Genomic DNA, 24,858 nt, shown 5'->3' with positions numbered 1-24,858 from the left:
CGGGCCACCTTCCGCTGTTAATACGAAAGATTTTTCACGACACTGCACAACGCGCGCTGTTGTGGCCAGTCTGCAAACACTGGCTGTAGTCGTACAGATTGTGCTTTGTGCCTCGAACAAGCTGTAGCATTTCGCCGTGAATCACCTCAAAAATCCCGAGTACAGTGCTGCGGCGTGTTTAAGGTGCGCGCGCCCCCACCGAAACCGGTCGCCTACACGCCCATGCGCCGGCTGCAGAGGCTCTAGTCTTGGCACTTCGTCTCTCCGTACTGCGTGATGGCGGAATTAAAGTGACTTCCCGAAATACCCGTAGTGTCGCTGTTTCGCGAGGCCATCCTCACTTAACAGGTGGGCCGGCACCGAACTACGCTTTCAGACTTTTCTGGTGGCGCTGTGACCGCCTTGTCCAAGCATCCTTGCAGAGGCACCACTGTACTGTGATGCCTCGCAAGCCCCCTGAACAAACTTGTGTCTACAGTCCTACTTAGGACCCTCCTCGTGGTCGCTTTCAAAACTATTTTCTAGGCCGCCAGGGACGCTCGTCTCCTCACACTTCCAAGCTAAAAAAATGGTTCACGGCGGGATTTTATCGCACGCGAGTTGTCGTAGAAGAAGAATGTTTAAGTCATAGCGACGGATAAGCTGCCGACCTTTACGAGTACATTCACTTGATCTATGTTGGTGCGTTGTGTTGGACGACACAGATACAAATCACGTTGGCGACAGTCGTTGCCCAACGGCCTACACTGCATCCGCTGCGTAGGTCGCCTTTTACCGCGTGCAATCACGGTTCACTTTAGTGTCCTTCGTACTCAACGTCTCTTATCCGTGTGGTCCACCTCTTTGCAGAACATGTTGGTCCCATACACCGTGACGGCAGCCGAGGAAACCGTGCTGTCGGCACACGAGTATCTGCGCAACACGACCAGGTTCCACTTCGAGACGAGAGACTCCGTGAGGGAGTCGCCCACCCCCGCTCTGCTGCGGCGTCTGGCGGGGCATCGGAACGCCGGTCTGAGCACCGGCGCATCTTCCTCCGGGAAGAATTCGTTGCCCATCGACGAGCGGCTTTTCACGGTGACGGTGAATCCGGGCGAAATCCGGACGTTCCTGGTGACGCTAGAACCCAAGAACATAGGCTAACGAATGAGCCCCTCTCTCCATCTATACTATAGGAACGTTGGAAACCTTGCGATTTTTTTTTTTTTGGAACGATATAGACGCTGCTGGTATCAGCTTCACATCTATAATATAGCACATCGTCGTAGCCCGCCCAGGCGGCCATACCGGCAAGATAGCTGCGCATGGAGGCAACGTTGGCAGGCCAGGTCATGGGCACATGTTTTCTTAACTGAAGCTCGGTTCTGTCGACTAGCTGCTGATGCAGCGGGAATCGGTCGTTTCAACTATATAGAAGAGTTTAGATAAATTCTTTTTTGTTTTGTTCGGGAAAAGAAGTTGCGGCATGCACTGGGAACAAAACATGCTCACTTGTAAATGCATGCCTTAGTTTTTAACATGCTCAACCTTTTTGGCTATTAGCAACAGATGGCCGCTGCGTATCATGTCAAGAAAGGATAAAATGACTCGACTTTCCTATATTCAGCGCAATGCTTAGGCAAGCGGTAAGTGATATGCTTAAAAACTAAATGCTTGCATAGTTGCACACAACTGAACAGTTCGCTATGCTGCCTTTTTCGACAAAATATCTTCCCTGCTTATTTTCTGACATCTGCCTCAGCTTCGTGGCATATTGGCTCGCTGCGCGAGCTTGCTAAACCATAATATGGCAATCGTCATGATTGTGAATATCCTGGACGATCAAGGCGCGATCAGAGAATCTATGGTGGCAGGGTGAACGAATCCAATTGAGTGAGCATCTCAGAGGCACAACTGAGAATGTTACCAGCACCACGCGCTAATCAGCGGCATTACCGTAACCTATGCGGAAATTTTCAGCGCGGAGCTGTTGGCGTAGAGGTCATTGTTTCATTTCTGGGCCGCGATTTTGCAGCGATGCCTTTTCCGGTGCTATTACTTTACGCGCTTCGTCCGAAGGGAAAGGGACGCTGCGCCCGCGTTATCAATGCGATCAGCCTTCTGTCAGCGGTGGATATTGAAAGTGGCATAAAATAGAACGGAAAGCAACGCCGCAAAAGTCGCCGGCCCAGAACACAGTTTCAACTATTCGCACCTTGATCGTCTCCGATAGCGTATATACTGCATGTATCAGGCGCTCCTAGATGTTCCTGAATCGTTTATTTTTTGTTAATTTCTTGGATGAGTTGAGCAAGTAGAATAGTGTGACCCGTCGGCATGTCCCGTGGCTGTTGCGCTGGAGGGAACGCAGGTTGTTCCAAGCATAATCACTTGAAGTGACCAATGGCTGCTCCAAAGTCGGGAGGCGCTTTGTTTTGCTTCTGTAGCTGCAAAACGCCGCCTTACACATCTAGTCTACTGTGAGAAGCGAGGGGTTTTCTTTATATATATATATATGTAGCAGTTATTCAAAGCCCACGAGCTGAGACGTGACGTTAACAACCGTTTCTTTTCGTTCACATCCTCTTTAGTACGCTGGCGTAGCCTCACAATAGGCGAACACTTCATGCGAAGAACGATCATGACGTTTGATCAAAAAAAAGGGAAAAAAAACCTACCGAGTGCTTGCATTTCAGCTTCACTTCTGAAAGACAGTGTGCAATTCTGCCTCGTGAAGAAAGCATTGTCGTTGTGAACTCAACGGAGAGTAACCGCCACCTTGATCATCGTTGTTATCGCTCAGTTTCGTTCTTTAGTCGACGGTATCGACAATGTCCCGTAGTTATTTTCCTCTTACTTTCGTTTTCGGCTCTCTTCTCTGTTTCTCTTTGTGTGACGTATGACTACTGTTTGGTGAGAGCTTGGTGAAAAACTTGTAAAACTAAAGTTCAGAGCCATTTCAGACTTGTGGCTGTCGCCATTGAACATTGAACATTGAAGGTGACTAAACATGAACATTGAAGGAAGGTGACTAAAAACGGCGCAACGTGTTTATAAGGATCACATCTGATTATCACAGTTCTGGTTTCACTTCTAATAATGAATTTCAGCTCTAAGGCATAAGAATCGCGTTAAGGTAAACCATTACGCACCAAGCTAAACTTAAATAGTTCGGGAGTCTTATTACTAAGGAAGTCATTTTGAAATCTCTCTCAAGCCTATGAAAATTAAGAAAAATATCTGCCAGCTGACTGGCAGACTTTTCAAAAGCAGCATTCAACTGGCGGGGCCTGATTTGTTCCTAAATATAGACGAATTCGAAGGTCAACGAAGGGTAGAAACAGGAAAGTTTATCCATCGACGGCAGCTGACCCGACGACTGTCGAGGGGAACGTCACCGTACTTCGTGGTGTGCCTGTACAGACCGACAAGAGCTTGGATTGGCATGCTGCGAAGCAGGGCTCAATATCATTAGAGACCCGAAGTGAATATGTGGCCGAAACCACTTCTCCGAGTGACCAGCAAATGCAGACGCGAGAGAGGGTTTGTTTCAATTAGGGCTTCAAAGTTTTAGGCTGCACACGGCCACAGGGAATAAAGAGCACGCGTTGTGAAGCCGGGAAGACGACTTTTCTCGTGTTTTTCCTGTACATGGATGCTGTCACCAGAACCGATTATTTAGGTTTCACTAAAAAAAAAACGCTTCACTTTTTGTTTTGTGCCCGAGAAACGCTCTTTCACCAATGGGAGACAAGATTTTTTTTAGTGTTACTTCGAGAAATAGCATCTCCGACGTCGTCGGTTAGTGTTCCGGAGTTAGTTATATAGGCAGGATCACTTTGTTTACCACAGTCTGAGCGTGCGGGGAGACGATGACAGACCGTTAGTACCGTGCCTGTGACTATCGAATTAGTAGTTCTATTTGGCACACCTAAGCACCCACGTTGCGATACGATGCGCTGAGTTTTACGTTCCTGCCCTTACAACTTTAAATAGCGCCTTCAGTCGCGCTGCAAGGTCTCGGGTCACCTCATGAGTCGTTACGATGGTGCTTCCTCACTCTTGGATCATATATACGCGTATCGTGACGACTCGGATATGCGCCCACCGGCAGCAGCATGATCTTTATTGCGACGTATTTTGAGGCCATTCGTATGTATCGTGACACAACTGCATCAAGCGCGCGCTTTACTGGCACCATGTACTGCACAGACAAGTCCATTGCCTTGTAATAAGCCGGGCTGCGTTCCTTTTGGCATTAAGTGAATATGCAGATTTAATGAAACTCTTCCAACAGCTCATGGCGCCTATGCGCTTTGAAATTAATGGCTCAGCTTCCCCACGAAGTGATCGGCAGATGCAGCGTTGCAAGCCATGCATAAAATAGATTCACGCGCCCTCAGGTAGTTCATCCCAGGGTTGGTTAATTCACGGTTGTTGGGGCATTTGTGTGGGGAAATGTAATGTAGCGAAACATTACGTTCTTCAGCAACTGCACTAGTACGTGTAAAATCTACAGAATGTTGCGGATAACGGTGTAGTTTAAGTAGGATAACGTTCGCCGTGTATTGCTTGGGGTGGGTACTGAGAAGTTTTCGGTAGCACTTGCGCTCTGCACGATCGAATAAAGCTGCGCAGGCGTTGTTGCGCTTATCGATAGTCTGGCAGCCGCACCGCTCTTTCGAAATATCCGTGATACGAATCTCGCATAACCCGGTAAGAGTCTGCTTTCCTACTTCCGTCTTCACATCGTGGCGTCAACAAAATTTTATGTGCAAACACTCGTGCCGCTCTGGCGACGACGACCGCACGCGGTGTGTATATATGCATGCCTGCGCAGCCAACCGACAGCTTCTGCCATTTTGTGTTTTGTTTCGAGGCGCGCAGGCTGAAACCTGTCTGTGTGTGCAGTTATACGCCTCTGTGGGCGCACGCTTGATATGTTGTTACACCGTTCCCGCCTTGCCACTGTGTGGCACTGAAGCTGTGATTTTCGTTATTGCCTCCGGCGTTTTACTCCCCCCTCCCCCCCCTCCACCTTTCTTTTTGTTTCTTTGGAGCTCTGGAGCTCGTGAAGTGTTGCGTTTACAGCTATGCTTCACCTCGTGTTTTGTTATTTTACCAGGCTGCGCGGCTATTCCACGTCAAGCGATGGCACCTTCACCTTGCTGAATATGTAGAAGAAGAAAGAATGTCGGCTGCAGCTACATTAGTGAACTAGGAATGAGGCGCTATCTGCGTGTGATCTTGATTAGAAAATCTGCTAGTTTTTCTTTCGGCGATGCTGCTATTTGTCATAAGAGCTCAGGAAAGCAATGACGCTTCGGTTCTTCGAGATTTCTTCGAGCACGATATGTTGTTTTCGTTTCACAAAATCGGTCCCGTCTGCAAGTCGTCTCTCGATGTATGAGTCAGGCCTTAGTACGTGCGCTTTCTCTTGAACCACGAAGTTTACGCGACGGAACTAGAGGCTTTTTTCCTCACCCACGTACCACTGGCAGAATTCTGCACACACGCATCAGGCGCTTGTATTCGCGCTTGAGGCGACACGCAAGGAAAAACTCGCTGATGGTGAAGTTTGTCATCGCTGAGACAGTGGTTGATGACTGCCTGCACTTCTGTCAAGATGCTGCAGGTGGCGGAGCCTTGCTCGATGTGAAGCACATTGCTTCGTAAGAATAAAAATTATAAAATATATGGTTGATGGGAAGAGGGGGAGAAATCTATAGCTGTACGATAAAGATATATATCGACACACCTATGTATGCATAGAATTAACGAGATAATATATTCTCTGTTTAACTTCTCATTATCTATTACCTGTAAATAAGCGCGTAAGTTTAACTAAGCACCCTTTCCGCGGGTCCATGTACTAACAGCCCACGCACTAATTATTACGCAAGCACGTCGGGAATTTTGCTGTTGTATACAAAGTAATCTAGCGTGATGTAAAGTGCGTGCAAAATGAAAAAAAAAAAGAGAGGAAAGAGTGGAGTGAAAATCTTGGTTTCGATCGTATTTTTTCTGGCTCTTTCTCCGACACTGCGTGTACAGGGGAATGTGCGTGTTATCTCAGAGTGTGTGCAAACAATCATCGATGTTTGTCTTTTTGAGCGCAACATTCTCTTGCGCGGATGACATCAGTATGACTGTTCTTTGTGCTACTTGTGTGTATGCTATCGCGGACTATAAAAAAAACCTGTATTATGTAGTCCCATGCCGAAACGGGAAAATCACTTGCTCCTGTACGCGGGTCTGCCGCGAAATATTGCTGTTCGAAGTGTTTAGTGTATTCACCATCTTCGGGACAAGCTGCTGTTCCGGCGCGCGACATTCAAGCCTCAAAGAATGGTCTTGAAACGCGGGAAGCAGCGCCCAGTAGGCGACACAAAAGGAGAAGAAGCGGACAAGACAGGCTCTCCTTTCGTGTCGTGTAGTGTGCGCTCTTTCCCGCGTTCTAAGATGATTAGTCACGAAATGCGCCCGGCCGTCGACCTAGCTGTACCTCAAGAAATGAAGTAATGAGTGCGACTCTAGCAACAGGCCACTACGTGTACGCAAAGGCGAGTGGTGTCAGCTGATCGACCTTGTTCTCGCTTAACTCGTGCTTTTGGCTAGAACGTACCGTCATGCCACCGTTACTTCCTTCCAGTGCCAAGCGCACACTGCGCGTCTTTACCGCGCAGCTCACTGGCAGCAGCTTACGACAGTGACGGTATAGCGACAAAGGCGTGAGAGTATGCTAAAGCACGATAATATATCCCGACAGCGCGTGCCATTTCTCGAGGCCCATCTATTTAGCGCTTTTCTTTTTTATTGCTTTGCGCATTCGCGGCCCGTTAGATCACGGCAACGTACATGTGTGCGTGACAATATTTTAGTGTCCCCTTGTACACTGGCTTGCAAAAACAGGCATGACGTTATTCTTGTTCAAGGTTCTCTCGACGAAATTCTGCTTCATTTCACATTTTCTGCAATATGAGTGTATAATAGAAGTAGGGCTGTGTCAGGTCTCTTCTTATACTTCGAGCATCGACAAAATTTATTATTATTATTATGTTTTGATCGTGGGCAAACGTGTCTATGAGTACATATACATAAAACAAGCTTTTTCTTTCTTTCTGAAACCTGGCACTGCTACTATGTGTCAAAAAGGATCAAGTGCGGACCGTCTCACGTTACTCGAATAAGCCTGATCTGAACAATGCTGGGGTTCTCGCGTGAAATAAAGAAAGAAACCCGGAACTATTCTGGCGCGAACAGTGAAACAAACTTTCATGAACACTTGACCGGATGCATTGTCTATTTGACGTCGCTTTAACAGTCGCTTAATCTGCAGCAGCAACTTAAGAACCAGCACGGACTCATTGATAATTAGATCGTTTTGGCGCACTCAGCTTTACACGTGCATCACTAGTACTGTTGTCAGGTATGTTGCGTCCAAGAAAGTCGTCGCGCAGTGGGCTCCATGGTGCAGACTTATGTTGGGCGTGGAAGCGATATTCTCTGTCCCCGAGTTAGATGTGAGCACTCGCACTCGCCTTTCTTTCGTGCCAAAATAACCTATATCTGTTTTTGATAATCGCAAAAAGTAATAGAGCATTCTTAACACGTGCCAGATGCTTCTTCATTACCGTGATTATCAGACGTACCGCGAAGTATCGCGTCCGGGTCTGCGAGGCCCTACGGTATGACAAGCCGAAGGCGTCCTTCGGCAGGTAGAGGTCGCCCTCTGCGAAGAGTGGGGTCTACAGGACCGTCGCGCGGCCTGCGACTCTCTCTTGGCTTTCGTCAGGGAGTCGGCGCTAACTGCAATGGTTGTAGACACCACTCCTGGCAGCGAGCTCTCTCATCAACGATAACACCACACCGTCCCCTTATTCCCACGAAACGGCAGCAGCCAAGAGCGCGATCCTTTTTTAGCATCATTACCGTGATTTTCTTTAATTATTACTTTATTGTTGTTATTATTACTCAGTGTGACATCAGTGACATTGAACAGCGGCGTGTGTGAAAGTCGTGACAAGTCGACCGTTATCAGCAGCAGGTTGGACTTCTGGAATAGCAGATAGGCAACTTTTATTCAAATATGGAAAGTTGGTGCGCCAGGAGAAGGCGAAATCGAAAGACGAATGGTGACGCCACCTTGAATGTTTCCGGAGCGCCTCCCCATGACGTCGCATATATTGACAACTCTTAGCCGTGGCTGGGACATTCCTTATGACAAAAAATATATATATATACAGTGCGTTCGAAAATAATCGAAAATTAAACATCATAACTCTGTCTTTTTTTACACTTTTCGTGCCACACAAAGCGAAACATCGTGCGAAGAGTCATCCGCACCGCGCCCTGTTATTTCTCATTTCCCACTGCTATCTGTGAGCCGTAGTGCGCAGCGTTTGTTCTTACGTCCCGTGCACGTCATGTGCGTATTCTTATGGCCGTATGATCTCTCTAAAAATGATCGCATTTTCACAATATTGTGCCGTAGCATCTAAACTGGAGGCACCGCAGCGTGTTCATGATGTCCTCGTTATTTTTGGTAAGATTGCAAGCTTGTACCGACTGAAGCAAGTGTTGCACGCAAGTTCGTTAACAAGGACAACATCGGTGTTCAATTATGCGCGTTTAGTAAGTATTCCTGTAATAAAAACACAGCGGTCGCTTTTGGGTGCCTCGCGGCGTTTGCGCCGGCAGTCTGTAACGACATGCCGCTGTCAAACAAATAAAATGGTTCACTGCCCGCGAACCGACGTCACGTTGCCAAAAAGAAAGTGGTGTCATAAAATTTATTGTTGCCTGTTCATGGGTTTGCCGTTTAGATTCTCAACCAATGACAGAGATAGAGACTGATAAAAGAGATGAGAAAGGCAGGGAGGTTAACTGGAAGATAGATACCAAGTTTGCTACCCTGCACTGTGGAAGGGTTAAGGGGAGACAGAAAGATATCTTTAAAAATGCACACACATGAAAAGAGTGGAAGAGGGTAAAGAAAATATTAAAAATGCACAGAGAGATTACACTTGCGCAGTATGGTAAGGAAAGAAACGCGATCAATAATGTGACGTTTGTAGCCCTGCTGGACACGAACACAACAATATAATTAAACTTCATGGCGATGCAGAGTATGTAACTGGCAAACATGGCAGCATTGTTTCGTTGTAGCCTTCATTTTTTTTTATGCCATGACTATTTATTTTGTATACCCTGACTGACCTGTAGTCGGAAGATAAAAAAAAAACACAACCTGCACATTAGAACACTAGATATACAATGCATCCGTCGCAAGTTAATTGAAGTGGTGGGCGTGTAAAAAAGTTCCAAAAAGTTATGCGGGGCTCCAGGATCATGTTCGCGTGGCTGTTGTTCGTCACTTGAAGCGTCCTGCATCCACGTAGAACCGGTTCAGGAGTACCGCGCTGCATCATAATTTTGGGCTGCTGGGAGCAGTAACGTTGTCAGAGATGTGAATACGTGTATGTGATTCTGCTTATGTCTAGTGTGACCCTGTCAATGACGTTAATGCTTGCACGTACAAGCGTCATTTCTTGCAGCTGGTACTTCTTGGGTACTTGTAGATGTTTTACTGCTGCCTTTAGTACTGGTGCACTTTTTGGCTGCAACTCCTATCGGAGGATGTTAAGAATGTATTCTGCACACTGTTCTGTCCGACCTGCCATGCGTGCAGCGAGCAGTGACAAACGTCTCAGAGTTCAATCTTATGCGTGCTTGCAATGACAAAAGCACCAGTGAGTGATGATTTCATTGCAACTTCGCATGTATGTTCGCTTCCTTACAAACATTTAATATGGCACTGGGGGCGAAAGCCGGTACACGCACAGAGCTTAGTTTGACCAACGTGACATGACCGCGTTTCTGATGTGTGTGCGTGTGTGTGTGTGTGTGTGACCTTGGCCACATCACCTAGTATTCTCCATAACACCATAACGCTGAAGCCCTTGTCGTACTTGCGCTGCGGCTCAAGTGTAAGCGCAGTGCGCTTCAGGTCCTTCAGCGCCAAATATATGGTGATTCCACATGTACATTTATATATATATATATATATATATATATATATATATATATATATATATGTATCTATATTTCCTGTTGCTTCTTCGGCTACTGTTTATTGCGGCGAGTGTTTAGCAGTTGCTAGCGTAAATGACGTATGTTAACTTATCACTCCCTCCAGTGAGTGTTCGGCACTGTGTAGTTTATATAGCGTCTTGTGACGCTAAAGCAGTAAACACAAAAAATATGTATCTCTGTTTGTGAAATGTTTGTATATTTCTAAACGCCAAATGTTTGGGCAGCTCCATACAGTGTCAAGGCGCCAGTAGACATGCGCAGTCAATTCAACTGGCACATGGCACTTTTCTGTTGCGACCTTCTCGGTTTAACCAGTTCGGAGTTCGTCTAGACGCGCCCCTTGGTTACTCCTTCAGACCTAGGTTCCAGAATGGCACCTGTCGCCGAAAATTTGAAGCCCAAGACATGTTGGCTACAGGTTGGCTCGTTAAAAACAAGCTTCCCTGACACTTGCAGAACAAAAGCGGCGTTGTCATTAGGCGAACGTTTGAGAGCACCAACGGCCTTTTGATTGTTTGTGACGAACCACGTATACTCATAAAATAGCAGCTGCTGTGACTGGAAGTCTACACGGTAATCAGATCATGTAGGAACATTTCGCTACGTAAACGCCACTTGTTTTCTTGTTTTTCTTTTGTGTTTTGTGCGTGTGTGTACTTTAGTTGTGTCGTGGCCAGTCAATGGGCCGTTTTCCTTGCTTTTTCCTTTCCACGCGCGCACCTCTTGCACGCGGCTAACTTTACATTGTTAGTCGCTAAAACTAGTCAGAAAAGTCGAGAGGTCAAGGCTTATGGCTTTTACGGTAACGATTAGAAGGTGCAACTGGCGGAAAGTAGAGGTGACGCAGCAAAGCACCGAAAGACGAAAACTGTTTGCAGGTGTTACGAGAGTCTTGGAATGTGAGCAAGGCACGCAGAGAAACGCTATTAAACTATTAACTGCTCGGAAATTGGGAAAATCGGCTGTGGGTAGTTCTCCGGAAATTCCTCGGCGATAACGGTTGCTGACATAACGGGATAATATTAATGTCACATTCAAAACCCATGTCACGTTCACGACATGTCACGTTCACGACATGTCACGTTCAAAACCCTTCTGTGTCTTCTCTGTAGGGTCAGGGAAGCGTTCATCCGCTGTTATTTACATCGCAGCCTAAAAAAGAAAAAGATAAATTGATTATGCGCACGAGAGTATACATTCAAAATCACATCTTTTTTGCTTGTCTTGCTGGCCGTAATAATTGTAAAGTGGAATTTTTAAAAACGACACAGCCATTGATTCTATAGCATTCGGTTTGATATCTTCAATCAAGTATAGTACGGTGTATGAAAAGCCAATAGTTCTTGACAGCGAAATGGTGTCAACGTTTTCTCGTAGAGAACCTCGCATGTTTGACCGAACGACCTCGCCTTTGATATAGGAAAGAAGTTAGGAAGCTATGGAGGGGCAAACGAAGGTGTCCCGTCGGCTTGCTTTCTTGCGCGACTGCGAATTAATGGACGAGATGGTAGCGTGCGTTATGTTCTGGACAGCGGCGATAAGGTGGGACACACTAGGTGCCACGCTAACACCGCCTGCAGCGACGACACAACCAGCATTACAATACTAACCAGGAACGTGGAGGAGAGCGGGGGTGGTAGGGTATACTTGCCCTCAGTTATTAGTGGTAGGCAGAGAACCAACCAAACATGGTCAATGTATTTTGCGTGAGAAATATCCTTAGTGGCATTCAGGAAAGTGGTGGACCGTATATTGCCGGCTCTCGGAAGGTACACTGTTGTCAGGCAAGAGGAAATTCGATGAACGGATTCTATTAGCGCGACGAACAAAATGCGTGAATTGTATTTATCAAACCCGCAACATTTCCGAAAACGCATGAGGGGTGTCAGTTGCCAATATGCTGAAGGCTGTTTGTTTGCATCAGGTCTTCTGGAAGGCCCCCACCGCGTCTTATGCGGAGGCAATGCACAGAATTCTTTTAGTGCCTCGCGATAAGTGGCATAACGGCATTCTTTTTCAATAACATGGAAACCAAGATTAATTTGATGTCGCAAAAACTATTGGTTTTTGTACTCGATGGGAGCTTCTCATGGTGGCTCTGCGAGATTGATACATGTCAGGAGAGTTTAGCGCACATCTTATATTCAACTTTAATGGACAATGAAGCTAGCTCAACTCTAGCATACTGCATCAGTAGGAACTTCGGTAGCGTTTTCTTGGGTCGTCTTTGTAGCGGTTCATTTCATTTTTCATTCTTTTAAATATTTTCGCACTTCATTTTCGCGGACGCCGGTGTGGATCCGTTATTGCCGCGTTCGGCCACTTGCCGCGACGGATGATAAGAAAGAAAAAAAAAAGAAGAATGAAAATTTAAATTTTCGTTACGAAGTCCGGGCCTCGGATTAAAAAATATTTTTTTTTTAAGTGTGCCCTTCTGACACAGAATCGTCAAAGTGCCATAGCTCTGTAAAAACAAAACGTGGAACTCGAAGTAGGTGTGCCGAGTACATGTTAGATTGTTATCTGGTCGTTAACCGCAATGGATCGAGGTATACGAGTGTTTACTGAATCTTTACGTGGTCGTTACGATAAAGGTACCCAAAGCCGTGTCAACGGCATGCTGCGTAGCAGTGGTGGTGCCCATCACAGCATGATGTACTCGCTACGTGCAAAAACTGCCCAGGAGCTGTGTTACGGTACTGATGTTCTAATGGTGCGTATTGATTAGCATATTGCATTTATAGTTTTGTCTGTTGTCTGGAAATCAGCGCAATGAAGCAAGCTTTAATGTAGAGATGGAGGCTTCACCTTGCAGCTCGCATCAGTGCCAGTTCTATTGAATCGGGCGCACTGTTTTTTTTTTCGTCATAATTTATTAATATTAAAAGCAACATCAGAACCACGTCAATAAGTCGGTGCAATAATGCGCCTTCACGCACGTGCTGTGAGCATTGTGCCGGTTTCCAGAACTTTGTGCACTTGCATCAGTTTTTGCTGCTGGTGAATGTCTATTCACACTGGGGAACAAGTGGGCCAATACTATCCGTAGCCGCTTGAGTAACGTGTTGTCTGCGGTCGTGTTACATTGAAGGACCAACAAATGCCCAGGAAACATGTCCCCAACAAGCGGCGACGACATGTTGACCAAGAGTTGGGCAACGCCGAGTCACGTAAAGCTCGACATTTTCGACAAGGCGCTCGGGGGCTTTCGGTAGTTCTCTCCCGCTATATTGTCTCGCGAACATCACGATAAACGCACGACAAGTGGAATAGAAAAAGAAAATTAACAAGAATTGCACTTGCGTCGTTATGATACGTGCTACGAAGAGCGTTCGACAAATAATAAAAAGAAATCCTACTCGAGCGTTATAGCGTGGTGCTGCACAGTGTGCGAGGGAAAACACGTGCCACCAAGAAAAAAAGGACGAAGCAATGGTGTCGCTTGTTTTCGTTGTCGAAGCTGTCACACTGGCCAGTATTGCTGCAGTGGCCAATGCTGTTTTGCAGACTGAGAGGATGCTTGGCGACATAGACGGAGACCGTCACGTTGGCCAACTCTTGGAGAAACATGTAAACATGTCGACCGAAAGTTTGGAAACGTGTTCCGCAATGTGAACAGACCCTTTGCGAGGGCCAACGCCTGGGACCTTTTTGTATATCACTGTAAACAATGTCCACGTAAGATGTAGCATTGAATGGTTCTGTGTTTATCTGACAGCTGTATGCCGTTGTTCACAGCAATGAGAATGAAGTTTCTGTGTTGCGAATATCGATGTTAGCCCGAAATCGTGCATTGTGTGTGGTTTGAAAAAGACAAAAAAAAGGCACAAATTTAGAGACAGTAAATATCATGAAATAAACTATTGTTTGTTACCCGCGACGGTGTTCTGTTTTCTTTCCTTTTCTCTCGCTGAGGCTTACACTGTCCCAATTTTGCACTTCCACCACAGACGACTTTCCAGGGGACAACTGCGGTTGATCACTTACAGCTTGTATCATCCAAAGGCTCTTTCTTATATTGGGTGAAAATTATACGCCCTGTGTAAGCGAGGCGTTTTTTTTTTTTTCACGATACTAAAATTAACAAGTCGAGTCAGAGAGAGAGAGAGAGAGAGAGAGAAAGGCAAAGGAAAGACAGGGAGGTTAACCAGAGATTATCTCTGGTTGGCTACCCTGTACTGGCGGAGGCGAAGGGGGATGAGATAACTGAAAGAGTCAGAACTCTGGTTCATACAGACAGCCCAAACCTAAAGCCCCTCAATCTCCCAAAGTAGCGCCATTCACTTCTCTCCTCCTCCGCTCGGCGCGGCCTCGACGGTGGCGCCGCCGGCAGTGGGCCTGCCGTAGCAGACGACGGCTAACACGCTACGGGAGGAAATCCGCGGAAAAGTTCGCTCGAGTCCTGCGGAGCAGTTTTTTCAATCTAGATCTTGCTTTGTCAGTCGGTAACTGGCCTTAAGAATGTCGTGTCGGATTTGCGGAAGAAATAGAGAAAAGCACCATTATTCAAGGCGTATTTAAGGCGTAAAGCGCGCGCACGTTGAAAGTTCGTGTTGCTGAAACACGACACAAGCACGCGGTGTGCTCAGACACGCGAGTAATTACCAGAGTTTCAGGTTTGGCAGCGCGAAAGTATGTGCACGTGGTTTCGTAGGTTAATTTACGTACCTGCAGGATGCTTTTGTTCGGCCGGCGCGTGAGAGATTCCGACTGTCTGCGGTCAGCAATGCCTGGCACCAGGGCCGTTTCTGTTCCGCGCCTTTTACAGATGTACGTAGCTCATGCACAGGTTGTGGTGGCCATGAGCAACGTTTTCACACATAGGCGGTATAGATAATTTTAACAACTTACCAGCATATGAAATCGTTATTTATTTATTACAGTGCAAATGGTTAGAATTTGATAGAAAAGAAAGAAGGAACTTGATGGGACAACTGGAAAGAGGTTCAGAAAATAATTATCCCCCTCCCTCATTGGCACCAGCAACACTTTTGTTGAAGTGCTAATTTTATCTCTGTATACTACGTGCGTCTGTATTCTTTTGCGTTGTAATTTTTCACAAGGAAGCAGTGTTGCGTTAACTGGAACTGTCAAGGCACACAAGACAGAAGAAAAGTTGATTCTTGGGTTTTACATCCCAACACCACGATCTCATAAGGCACGCCATAATGGGGGCTCTGGATTAATTTTTTTTTTTTTTTTTGCAGCTGGGGTTCTTTAACGCACCCCCAATGCACTGGACACGGGCCCGTTTTGACACGGGCGTCAAAAGAAGAGGTTGGAGGAGCCGTGTCACTTAACAAAGCCGCGCGTTCTTTGCCACTTGCTCGAAGTCAGCCCGCCCGATCTTGTGAATCCACACTTTTCTTCGTTTTGCGTTGCGCCCGGCGGATGGTAAAACAAAAAGCTTTTTGCCGTCACTGGGTCTGTTGTGGCAACCGTAGGCGCAGCAGCACGGCATCGCAATTAAGCACTCGGCCCTAACACATTGTATAAAACCACCGCGCTCCTTCAAACCGCCTGCCGTACTTCGTCGCGGAGGCCCAAAAATGGGGGTCGCAGGCCCAAGATTGGGGGTCGCAGCGCGCTGGAAAGAAAAGATATACAAAAGCGCGGCGCCTGCTCTGCGCCGGAAAGAAAAAAATATACAAAAGCGCGGGGCCCGCTTTCACGTGACACAGATTGGCCAATGGGGGAGCGGAGGAGGCTGGGGCGATAGGAGGAGTGGAGGAGGAAGCGCCTGGGTGAGCGGGGTGGCGGAAAGATCTAAGAATGGCGCTACTTTTGGAAAATTGAGGGGCTTTACCCAAACCCACCGCGCCGCATATGTCTCGCCAAGTGGTTCGGGCCATTTATTGCGTCCGATCCACTTGGGCTGAACGAGCTTACCCTGATGGCAGCTCAGGCCGACCCGTGTGCATTTACAATGGCCCGGTATGCAAGCTTAAGACCGACAAGCCGCTTAGACGCGCTTTCGCCGGATTCTTACACACGGCGGGCTCCATGTATCGTTCCATCGAGTCCGTAACCAGCCCACCTCACTCTCGAGCACCAATAACATATTTGTGGAAAGTGAGTAGTGACTATTTAAAAGAAAAACTCTTCTCTTTGCTACGACACAAAGCAGGACGTTCTCTCAGCTTTTGCGAGCGAAAGTATGATGTTAATGTCGTGTACGAAGCAGCAAGGCAGAAAATAGTATCAGCGTTTCCTTCTTATTCAATTTTTGTCAAGACAATGGCACAACCGAGCCTTCTGTCACCGTAAACTGTTGCCTACAGCATGAAACAGTTTTCGCCGAGACCGTCTCGAGGGAATGTCGGTGAACGCTTGAAAATATATCTATACCGATATTCAGCACCGTATTCATCGTGGAAGCGCTTTGTCAGCTAATGAAAAAGGGATTCAGAAGTACACGTGAGTGATGCAGACGTAGTTCACGCGCAAGAACAGTACAATCATCCGGACACGAGACAGGTGCACCAGTTTACCCGTGAAGAGTTGAAACGATGACCGTTTTGCAGAAGCCTAGTGGGTTATTTGGACGTCCATCTAAAGTGCTCCCGAGACTGACGAACAGAAAGTGTTCCTGCGTAGTTATGTTGCGAACTGTTAATGACAACGTTTTCAACAGAAGCAGGCTGCGTACCTCAAGTGAACCATAGCATGTCCTTTACTAAACTTCATAGCGATGTATTTACACGTTGCATGTGTAGCCCGGAGACAATTCTGATTGTTCATCAAGCCATGACTCCCCGCATAAGTTCTTGGTGTTCCAATGAAGCACGTGATGATAGCCAAGGGCGTTTTAAGTGTGCAGTCTTTCAGCCAGTTCATTTGCTGTTTGGCTAATGATGAGTAGAAATAAATGCACAGACATCTAAGAAACAGAGAGCAAATATCGAGCGCTTTATCTGAAAGACGGCAAGTCATACTGACGCTCTGTTATTCGTAATAAATCGTGTGTCATGGGTTCAAGCTCTCTGGTTTAGCTGTTAGCAAATTATTTATAAACATGTCCTGATGTCCTGCTGCTGTGCAAATTAGCAGTATGCACACCCTGCAGCACGTGCGTGTCACCAGTGGGGATATCCGTGCTCAGTAGCTGCTCTATCGTCGGCGATTAAGTTCGCTTCTGCTTTTGCTACGGTAAGCACACTGGAATCGGTCACCGCATTGGAGACATCGGGGCCTCTTGCGGCAACGCAGCTGGTTCAGTAGCGCGTTTCTAGCGCGATAGCTCGTTCATGTGAACTCCTGCTACACCCGTCAGTACGCGTAAGGGTGTACACATTAAGCAGAGGTAGGAAACGACGAATCTGCAGGATATTTCCTTGAAGATTTTAGGTAATCTTTAGAAATAGCCGTTTTGAAATAAAGGGATGGTTACTTCGGAGACATGCCGTCAGTGCTGGCGACCATGAGGTGACGGTTGATACGTGGCCATTAGTCGCTAATTAACAAACATCTATTAAGTAACTCTTAAACTTTTAGTTTTAGCGGGCTCATCGCAATCGGAAAATTGAAGGGACAGCTCCGTACAAGCCATATCAACTTTTGGATATCGAAAAATGCGATTACCCGCGGAATTGTGTCACGCCGAGTTCCGGCTATCCGAGCACGCGAAACCGAAACCAGGAGGCTACATCGTAGGCAAAGGTTCGAGGTTCTGCTTACGTCCCTCAGCAGTGGGCAGCCAGCCCACTTGGACAGCGAGGAGCACGGAGCCCAGCGCACTGCCCGCTGCTGGTCACCCCAAAGCCGCGCCTCTAAGGGCGCGGCTTTGCGCTCGCTTCAGCGTCCCAGTTTCGGTTTCACGCGCTATGATAGTCGAAATTCCTAGCTAGCCTCTTCTCTTTCTCTTTTTTTAGTCATTACTGCTCACTACTAAGCAGTTTTAGTCATTTGTAAGCAATTGTGGTCATTACTAACCGTCGTTAGGCATGTTGGTCATATCAGTCATTAGTAGTCATTACTGTGATGACGTAACGCCAAGCGCATGCGGTGCCACTTGGTCATCACGGTGCACTGATATCAGCAGCGGATAAGTAACCGCTGCCTATAAAAAGCGTGTGCTAAAGAATAAACGCTGATTCCTTGTTCTGCACCTGCCACTGTCGTTTTCTGGAGTACGGCTTCTCGGTTGCCGCACGCTACAACAATTACAAGTCATTATTAGTCCTTACTGGTCATTACTCACCACGTTTAGTCATCTCTAATGAATTGTAGTTGTTACAACTTACAAGACGACACAGACGCTCTTTTGCCAGCGAGTTTCGTTTTCAAGGAGCCTGCCAACGGGAACTAATTGTTCGCGTAGCTCCCGCATGAAATCCGCTATTTAAAATTTAATAATTGGGATAGGTAGTGTGGAGGACGGGCTCCAAAGTACTAATTTGCTGTATCCCCTTAGTGTTAATAATGAGAAAATTACCGTAATTTTGCTAATTATACACGTAATTGCGGAAATTGCTCTGTATCTAGAGGCTGCCTATCCGTACACTCGAATGGTAAACGTAATTTAACCTTACCCGAATTTATATTTTCTAATTTTAAAAATTTGGTTCAAAAAGAAAACACCCTGTATAAGTAAAACCGTGACGAGACTGTTCTTGATGATGTCATGGCACCGTGAGCATCACTCGGAAGTTTCTTAAGAGACCGACATTTCTATTTTATCGTAGCGACAGGGACAAGACGAATTTAAAATCTGAACGTTTCGTCGACTTTCTTTGGTACAACATGGCTGTCGCGCGGGTGAGTGCTCGATGCCGTGAAACAACAAAAACAAATTACGTTCAGAACATGAAAACACATGAACATTAACAAAAAGCACAGCATAAATAGGACATATAACAAGAATCTTCCTCGGTAATTTGCAAAGCAATGCATCAGAACGCCCTCTTGACCTATCTGTACTTATAGCACTCATTTCAACGGCGGCAATTTTACCACAGAGCCTGCGTGTGCTTTGCATCAATAAACTTAATTGTGACCATACCGATGTCAAAGTCTCTAAATGTATGCATGCGTGTGTGCATGCAAGAAACGCGTATATGTTAACTGTGTATCAAACAAGTAACACTTTATTGAAATCATTCACAAAAATGACACACGCTTCGCAGATCTGGCTCAAGGTCTGCGCTAAGCAGCCCAGTATTACGTACACTGACTGACCCTGGGATAAAGAGTATTGCTGGCTGTGAAATTTCAAAACCATTGGACACTCTTCTCAGCCTCCGTCAAATGATACGATGGCCCAGTATGTTCGTTTATGAACTTCAGGTCTGTCGCGTCACTGTCTTCTTTCCGCTTGCGACCGGCCAGAGTAAGGTTGCGGCTGACATGCCGCAGCAGAGGCCGCAGCCTCTTGCCTCCTGCACACCTGCCCGAACACGATCACCTGTGGCTGCTCGCTCCGCTGCGCTCCGGCCTGTTGTTAATGCGAATGCATTGTAGGCCCCATGAGGCGGAAAATCCGGCGTCACAACCCACGAGACCAAGTGATGACGTCACGTTCCCGGCGCTGGACCTGCTGCGGCTCGCACAGCGAAATCCCACGGTGAACAGCCATGGCGTCGGACGGACGCCGTGGTCTACATCCAAAAAATTGACTTCGCCCAATTTGAAAATTGTGTTGACACACGTTCAAAGCTCACCTCACCCACTCCCAAAATTTACTTCGCCCACCCCTAAAGTTTCGGTGGCCCACCCTCAAAATTGACTTTGCGCCACTTCAAAGCACGATGGACACACTCCAGAACGCAGTCGAATCCATACAACACGCCCTTCTCGCCCTGGCACAGCGCGTCACAAACATTTAAACCCACCTACAAACTCTCCCCATGCCCGCTCTCCCTGCCCATGAAACCCCGGCACTGCCCATGATGGCGTCCCCCAATCTCTATCATGGCCCACACTAACAGTGATACACTTATCTGGCAGTGAAACTGCCGAGGCTATCTCCGCAAACAACCAGTCATCCGTCAACACCTTCGTACCCTCACTCGGCAACCGGACGTCATCATGATTCAGGAAACCCATATCGATTCGGTCACCCTACCAGGCTACCAACCTTTCATCCCGTCACATGCTTCTCGCCGCCTCTGCACTTTCGTCCGCAAGAGAATCACCGTCATTGAACACAATCTCCACGACCGAAACATCGAACACCTTCTCGTTTAACTTATACCCACCAGGAAACGTAAGGAAAGTATTTTTCTCCTTAACGTGTACAGCCATGCTACTGCCAAAGTTCGAAGCCGTTTTCTCACCCTCTTCAAGAAGGCCCTTAACGTAGCTGGCACCAACCCCCTCGTTATCGGTGGAGACTACAACCTGCCCACACGGTATGCGGATATAGCTACTCGACGACAGCGGCTCAAAACCTTTGGAAAGACTCCCATGACCTCGGCCTCACTTTCATTACAGACCACATGTTCCCCACACACCTCGGTAACTCCACTTCCTGCGACACGACCCCCGACCTGACATTTACCAAGAACGTCACCAACGCCCAATGGATCAACACACAACATGATCTCGGTAGTGACCATTCCATCATTGCCATACTTATCCCTCGGATAGCTGCAGTTGCCGCCAAACCCCGTGAGTTCACCTGGGTTGAGCGGGATGCATTTCGAAAGCATCGATCCGCTGACCAGCTAGCGGAACGCATAGCGTATATCGATGCATGTACCCGAAATCTCCACTCCGATACCAAGGCAGCCACGCACACCGTTGCCACCGATGGCCCCGTCGAGTGCAGGGACAGCAGACTGGCCCATCTCCTTGCAGCTAAAACATCCATCCTATCCCGCTAGAAAAGGCAACGCCTATGCAGGAGCCTCCGCGATAAAATAGCCCTCCTCAGCAAGGAAATCGAAGCCCATTGCCTCATTATGAGCCGTCAACAGTGGACTGAACTGTGCAATACAGCTGACGGACAGATCCACTGTCCCTCTTCTTGGAAGCTTCCCAAACACCTCCACGATAGTCAAGCCACCCGCTATTCCGAACACGATCGCCTCATTAAACTTCTCTATACAGAAACGAAGAAACAGGGCCGCGCCCAAGTCTTAGACTACGCCACTAACAAGTATCTCCCCGTGAGCCCAGTGCAACCTCACGGCTCCTACACCGGGGCCCCCAATCCCCACTGGTTGAAGACATTAGTGTCGCTGAAGTCCAAGCCGTCCTGCATAAATTAAAAAGCCGCTCTGCCCCTGGACCCGATGGGGTCTATTTATTTATTTATTTATTTATTTATTTATTTATTTATTTATTTATTTATTTTATTTGGTACATACTGCTAGCCTTAACGAAGGCTTTGGCAGGAAAGGGCACATTCATAAAAATGAAGATACATCATTCACACAGGGTTCAACGATAATCATTTACAAGAGGCCTTGGCTTTGGTTTAAAAACAATCGTATACATACTCATGTACAGCGATATTGATAATGCACATTCATGGTGACAATAGAACATAATGTAAAAAACCACATTTCATCATGTAGCAACAAAGATATGGTTAGACAGCTTAGACAAAAAAGAATCGAGGCTTGTACAATCGACAACTTCTTGTGGTAACATATTCCATTCTCTGATAGTCACTGAGGTCACTAACAAAGCCCTCCGTAACCTGGATCATGACTCCGTCACCCACCTCACAGATTATATCAATGACTAATGGTGCCATTTTCCCGGCCTGGAAAACAGCAAAGGTCATCCTTATTCCCAAACCTGGCAAACCTCCTAGCCTCGATCATCTTCACCCCATCTCACTAATCTCTTGTGTGGGAAAGGTTATAGAGAATGCCTTCCTCATCCAAATTAACACCCATCTGGAAGACACCGCAGCGTATCCTAACTCGGTCATTGGCTTCCGGACCCACCTGTCGACCCAAGACGTCGTGCTACAACTTAAGCACCAGATGGTAGCACGCACTACTAGAAGGTAAAACACGTACTACTAAAGGTATACATGGCCTCGACCTCGAAAAAGCCTCTGACAGCATAGCCCATTCCACCATTCTTGACCGCATCTCACGCCTTAATCTCGGTGCGCGCGCTTATAATTACGTCAGAGATTTTGTCTCTAATCGCACGGCCTTCCTTTCGGTGGGGGATCACCGCATCAACGCCCAGACTCTGGGCAGTGCGGGAACCCTCCAGGGCTCCGTTATCTCCCCAATGCCTTTTAATCTCGTTATGATCGATCTTGCCAAGGAGTTGCAGCAAGTGGACGGTGTCACCCACACCATCTACGTTGACGATATAACCATCTGGGCCAGTCGAGACCTATCTCCAAGGCACGGGGGTTCGCTGCTCCCCTGCGAAGTCTGAACTCCTCCTCTACAAGCCTACTCTCCGTGGCCGCCGTCCCAAAATACTCCACTGCTAAAGGCCATTACGAAGACATTGCGCTTCATCTCACGGATAGCAACCCCTTACCCCTATATCCGTGTGCTAGGCATGCTCATAAAGGCTAACAGAGCGAATGGCATGGCCCTGGCCAAAATTAAGATGAATACAGCCAACACCATGAGACTTTTGAAGCGGGTCTCCAACCGCCGTGGGGGTATGAAAGAGGACAATATCCTCCGATTAATCCAGTCATTTGTAATTTGTCACATCACTTACGTTGCTGCGTATCTGAACTGGTGCAAGGCTGAACAAACCAAGCTCAACATCCTCCTACGCGGTGTCTATAAACAAGCCCTCGGCCTCCCCGGTTGCACCAGCACTGACCTCCTCCTTCAACTAGGCGTCCATAACACACTGGACGAGCTCATCAGGGCCCAACGCCGCTCTCAGCTGGAGAGACTCAATCTCACAGCGACGGGCCGCCATATCCTCACCTCGCTCGGTGTCACCTACCACCATCAACACGGCCATAAAACCCAGATCCCCTCCACCATACGAGCCTGGATTCACGCCGACCCTATCCCCAGAAAACTGCACCCCAAATACAACCGCGCAGGCCACACAGCCCGTACCGCGGCTCTCACCAAATCCCTTGCTCGCCACGACGGTGCGAGTTTCGTCGACGCCGCCGAATATGCGTGAAGGCTCTCTCCGCCATGCTATCAGCCTAGTAACCCCACACGCTGAGGAAGCTGAAGAAGTGGCCATCGCGCTAGCCACACTAGACCTAACATGACATACCATCGTCTTTGACTCCCGCTCCTCCGTTATCAACTATATCAACGGCCGTATTTCACACCAAGCCTTGCGCATCTTGCAACAAGCACACCGCACAACCAACCATCATGTTACACTCGTCTGGCTCCCAGCTCATGCAGGCACCGTCCACCCGCACCTCCCCAACCTCAACGAGGTTACCCACTCCCTACTGCGAGGCCTAGTTAACCGGGGAGGCTGCCCCCACCGGTAGGGATCACCTGACACGCTACAATGATCTTGTGAAGTCCTTCTACTTAGAGCGTAGAACCTTCGCTGGCACACAAAACAATCTATCCCGAGCGCAGGCTACAATTTTCCGCCTGCTACAAACCAATACTTATCCCTCGTTACAACGTTACAAGATCTACCGAGACATTTACCCCAATCCCACGTGCCATGTCTGTAAGACACAGCCAGCCGCACTTCCACACATGCTTTGGGACTGTACACACCAATACCCCGACACTAACCCCACGACCCTCTCGTCGAGATGGCACGCTGCCCTGCGTAGCTCCAACCTTTACGACCAACTCTGGGCGACCCAGCAAACCTGCGAGGCGGCGAAGAGGCAACACCTCGACGTCCTCACGTGGGAGACCTAGGCCCAGCCACCACCCCTTGCTGGTTTCAATAAAGTATATTCAGTCAGTCAATTCGAGTACATTACCAAGTAAAAAGTATCGAGTGGAAAAGTCATACTGCTTTCACATTCAATGCACGTAAGTGCCTGTATAACTTTTTGCTTCTCTGCCGCTGTCAACAAACACGACCACAATTCCACGCAGCTCTTCGACGAAGCAGCCTTGAGCGTGGCGTCGTAAATGTGGGGTGCCGAGCAAATCACCTTCGATATCGTATTTTGTTAAATGCAAACGTAGCAGAAATTGGTAAAGTAGCAGTGCTTTTGAAATTGATTTTAATTTACGAAACGAGTAAAGTATACAATTTTGTGCTACCTTAATGCTGTGATTTGCAAGCAATGGCATTTGCCCGTGTACAAGGAGAAGGGTTGACCCAAAAAAGCCATTGAGCATGTTTTTTTTCTTCTTTTTTTATTTTGTGCTAGATTGAAGAAGTCTACAAGGAAGAATACTGCTTGCTCGGTTGGCCCTTTAGGTACAGTTTCAAACACAGTTCCACATACGGAAAAATGAAAACTTGTTCAGTTTTATGCTGGACACGGAGAGTACATTTGTATAAAAAAATTATGAAATGTCATTTCAGTAAACTTTTAATTGGTACTGTTAATAGATAACTAGTAATTCATTTGCTGAAACTATCCCAATGACTTGCTACAGCGTATCAACAACGCTATCATAGGCTAATCGTTAGGTTTCGATCCCGTGCTTAGATAAGTATCTTGAGGTATTAAACTCGGCGCAGTATAAATGATACTCTGGTCATTACAGTGTTAATTTCAACCACGAGAGAGGAGATTCCATCTCCTCAGATGCTATCTTTAGCGCGACTCGTAAAAGCTTCTTGTGAACTCTCAACTATAACGTGACATACAGGGTGTTTCACGTTATTTGAACCAAGGATTTAAGAAAGTGATTATCCGCATATCATATTGACCGCAAATAAGACGGGGACAGA

The 24,858-nt window shown here is 47.2% G+C and overlaps 1 protein-coding gene across 5 annotated transcripts in view; it reads left to right on the top strand.

Annotated features, from left to right (window-relative positions):
- LOC135907442 (lysosomal alpha-mannosidase-like) overlaps positions 1-13,951 on the top strand; it is a 566,544-nt gene extending 552,593 nt beyond the window's left edge. For all 5 annotated transcript variants that reach the window (XM_065439126.2, XM_070522855.1, XM_065439125.2 and 2 more), the window contains one exon: positions 850-13,951. In XM_065439126.2, coding sequence (XP_065295198.1) covers positions 850-1,143 — 294 coding nt within the window. In that variant the 3' untranslated portion in view covers positions 1,144-13,951. The remainder of the gene's footprint in view (positions 1-849) is intronic.
- Positions 13,952-24,858: the final 10,907 nt, after the last annotated feature.

The sequence above is a fragment of the Dermacentor albipictus genome, chromosome 1 (assembly GCF_038994185.2).
Source record: "Dermacentor albipictus isolate Rhodes 1998 colony chromosome 1, USDA_Dalb.pri_finalv2, whole genome shotgun sequence".
Lineage (NCBI taxonomy): Eukaryota > Metazoa > Arthropoda > Arachnida > Ixodida > Ixodidae > Dermacentor > Dermacentor albipictus.
This window is presented reverse-complemented; position numbering and strand designations above follow the sequence as displayed.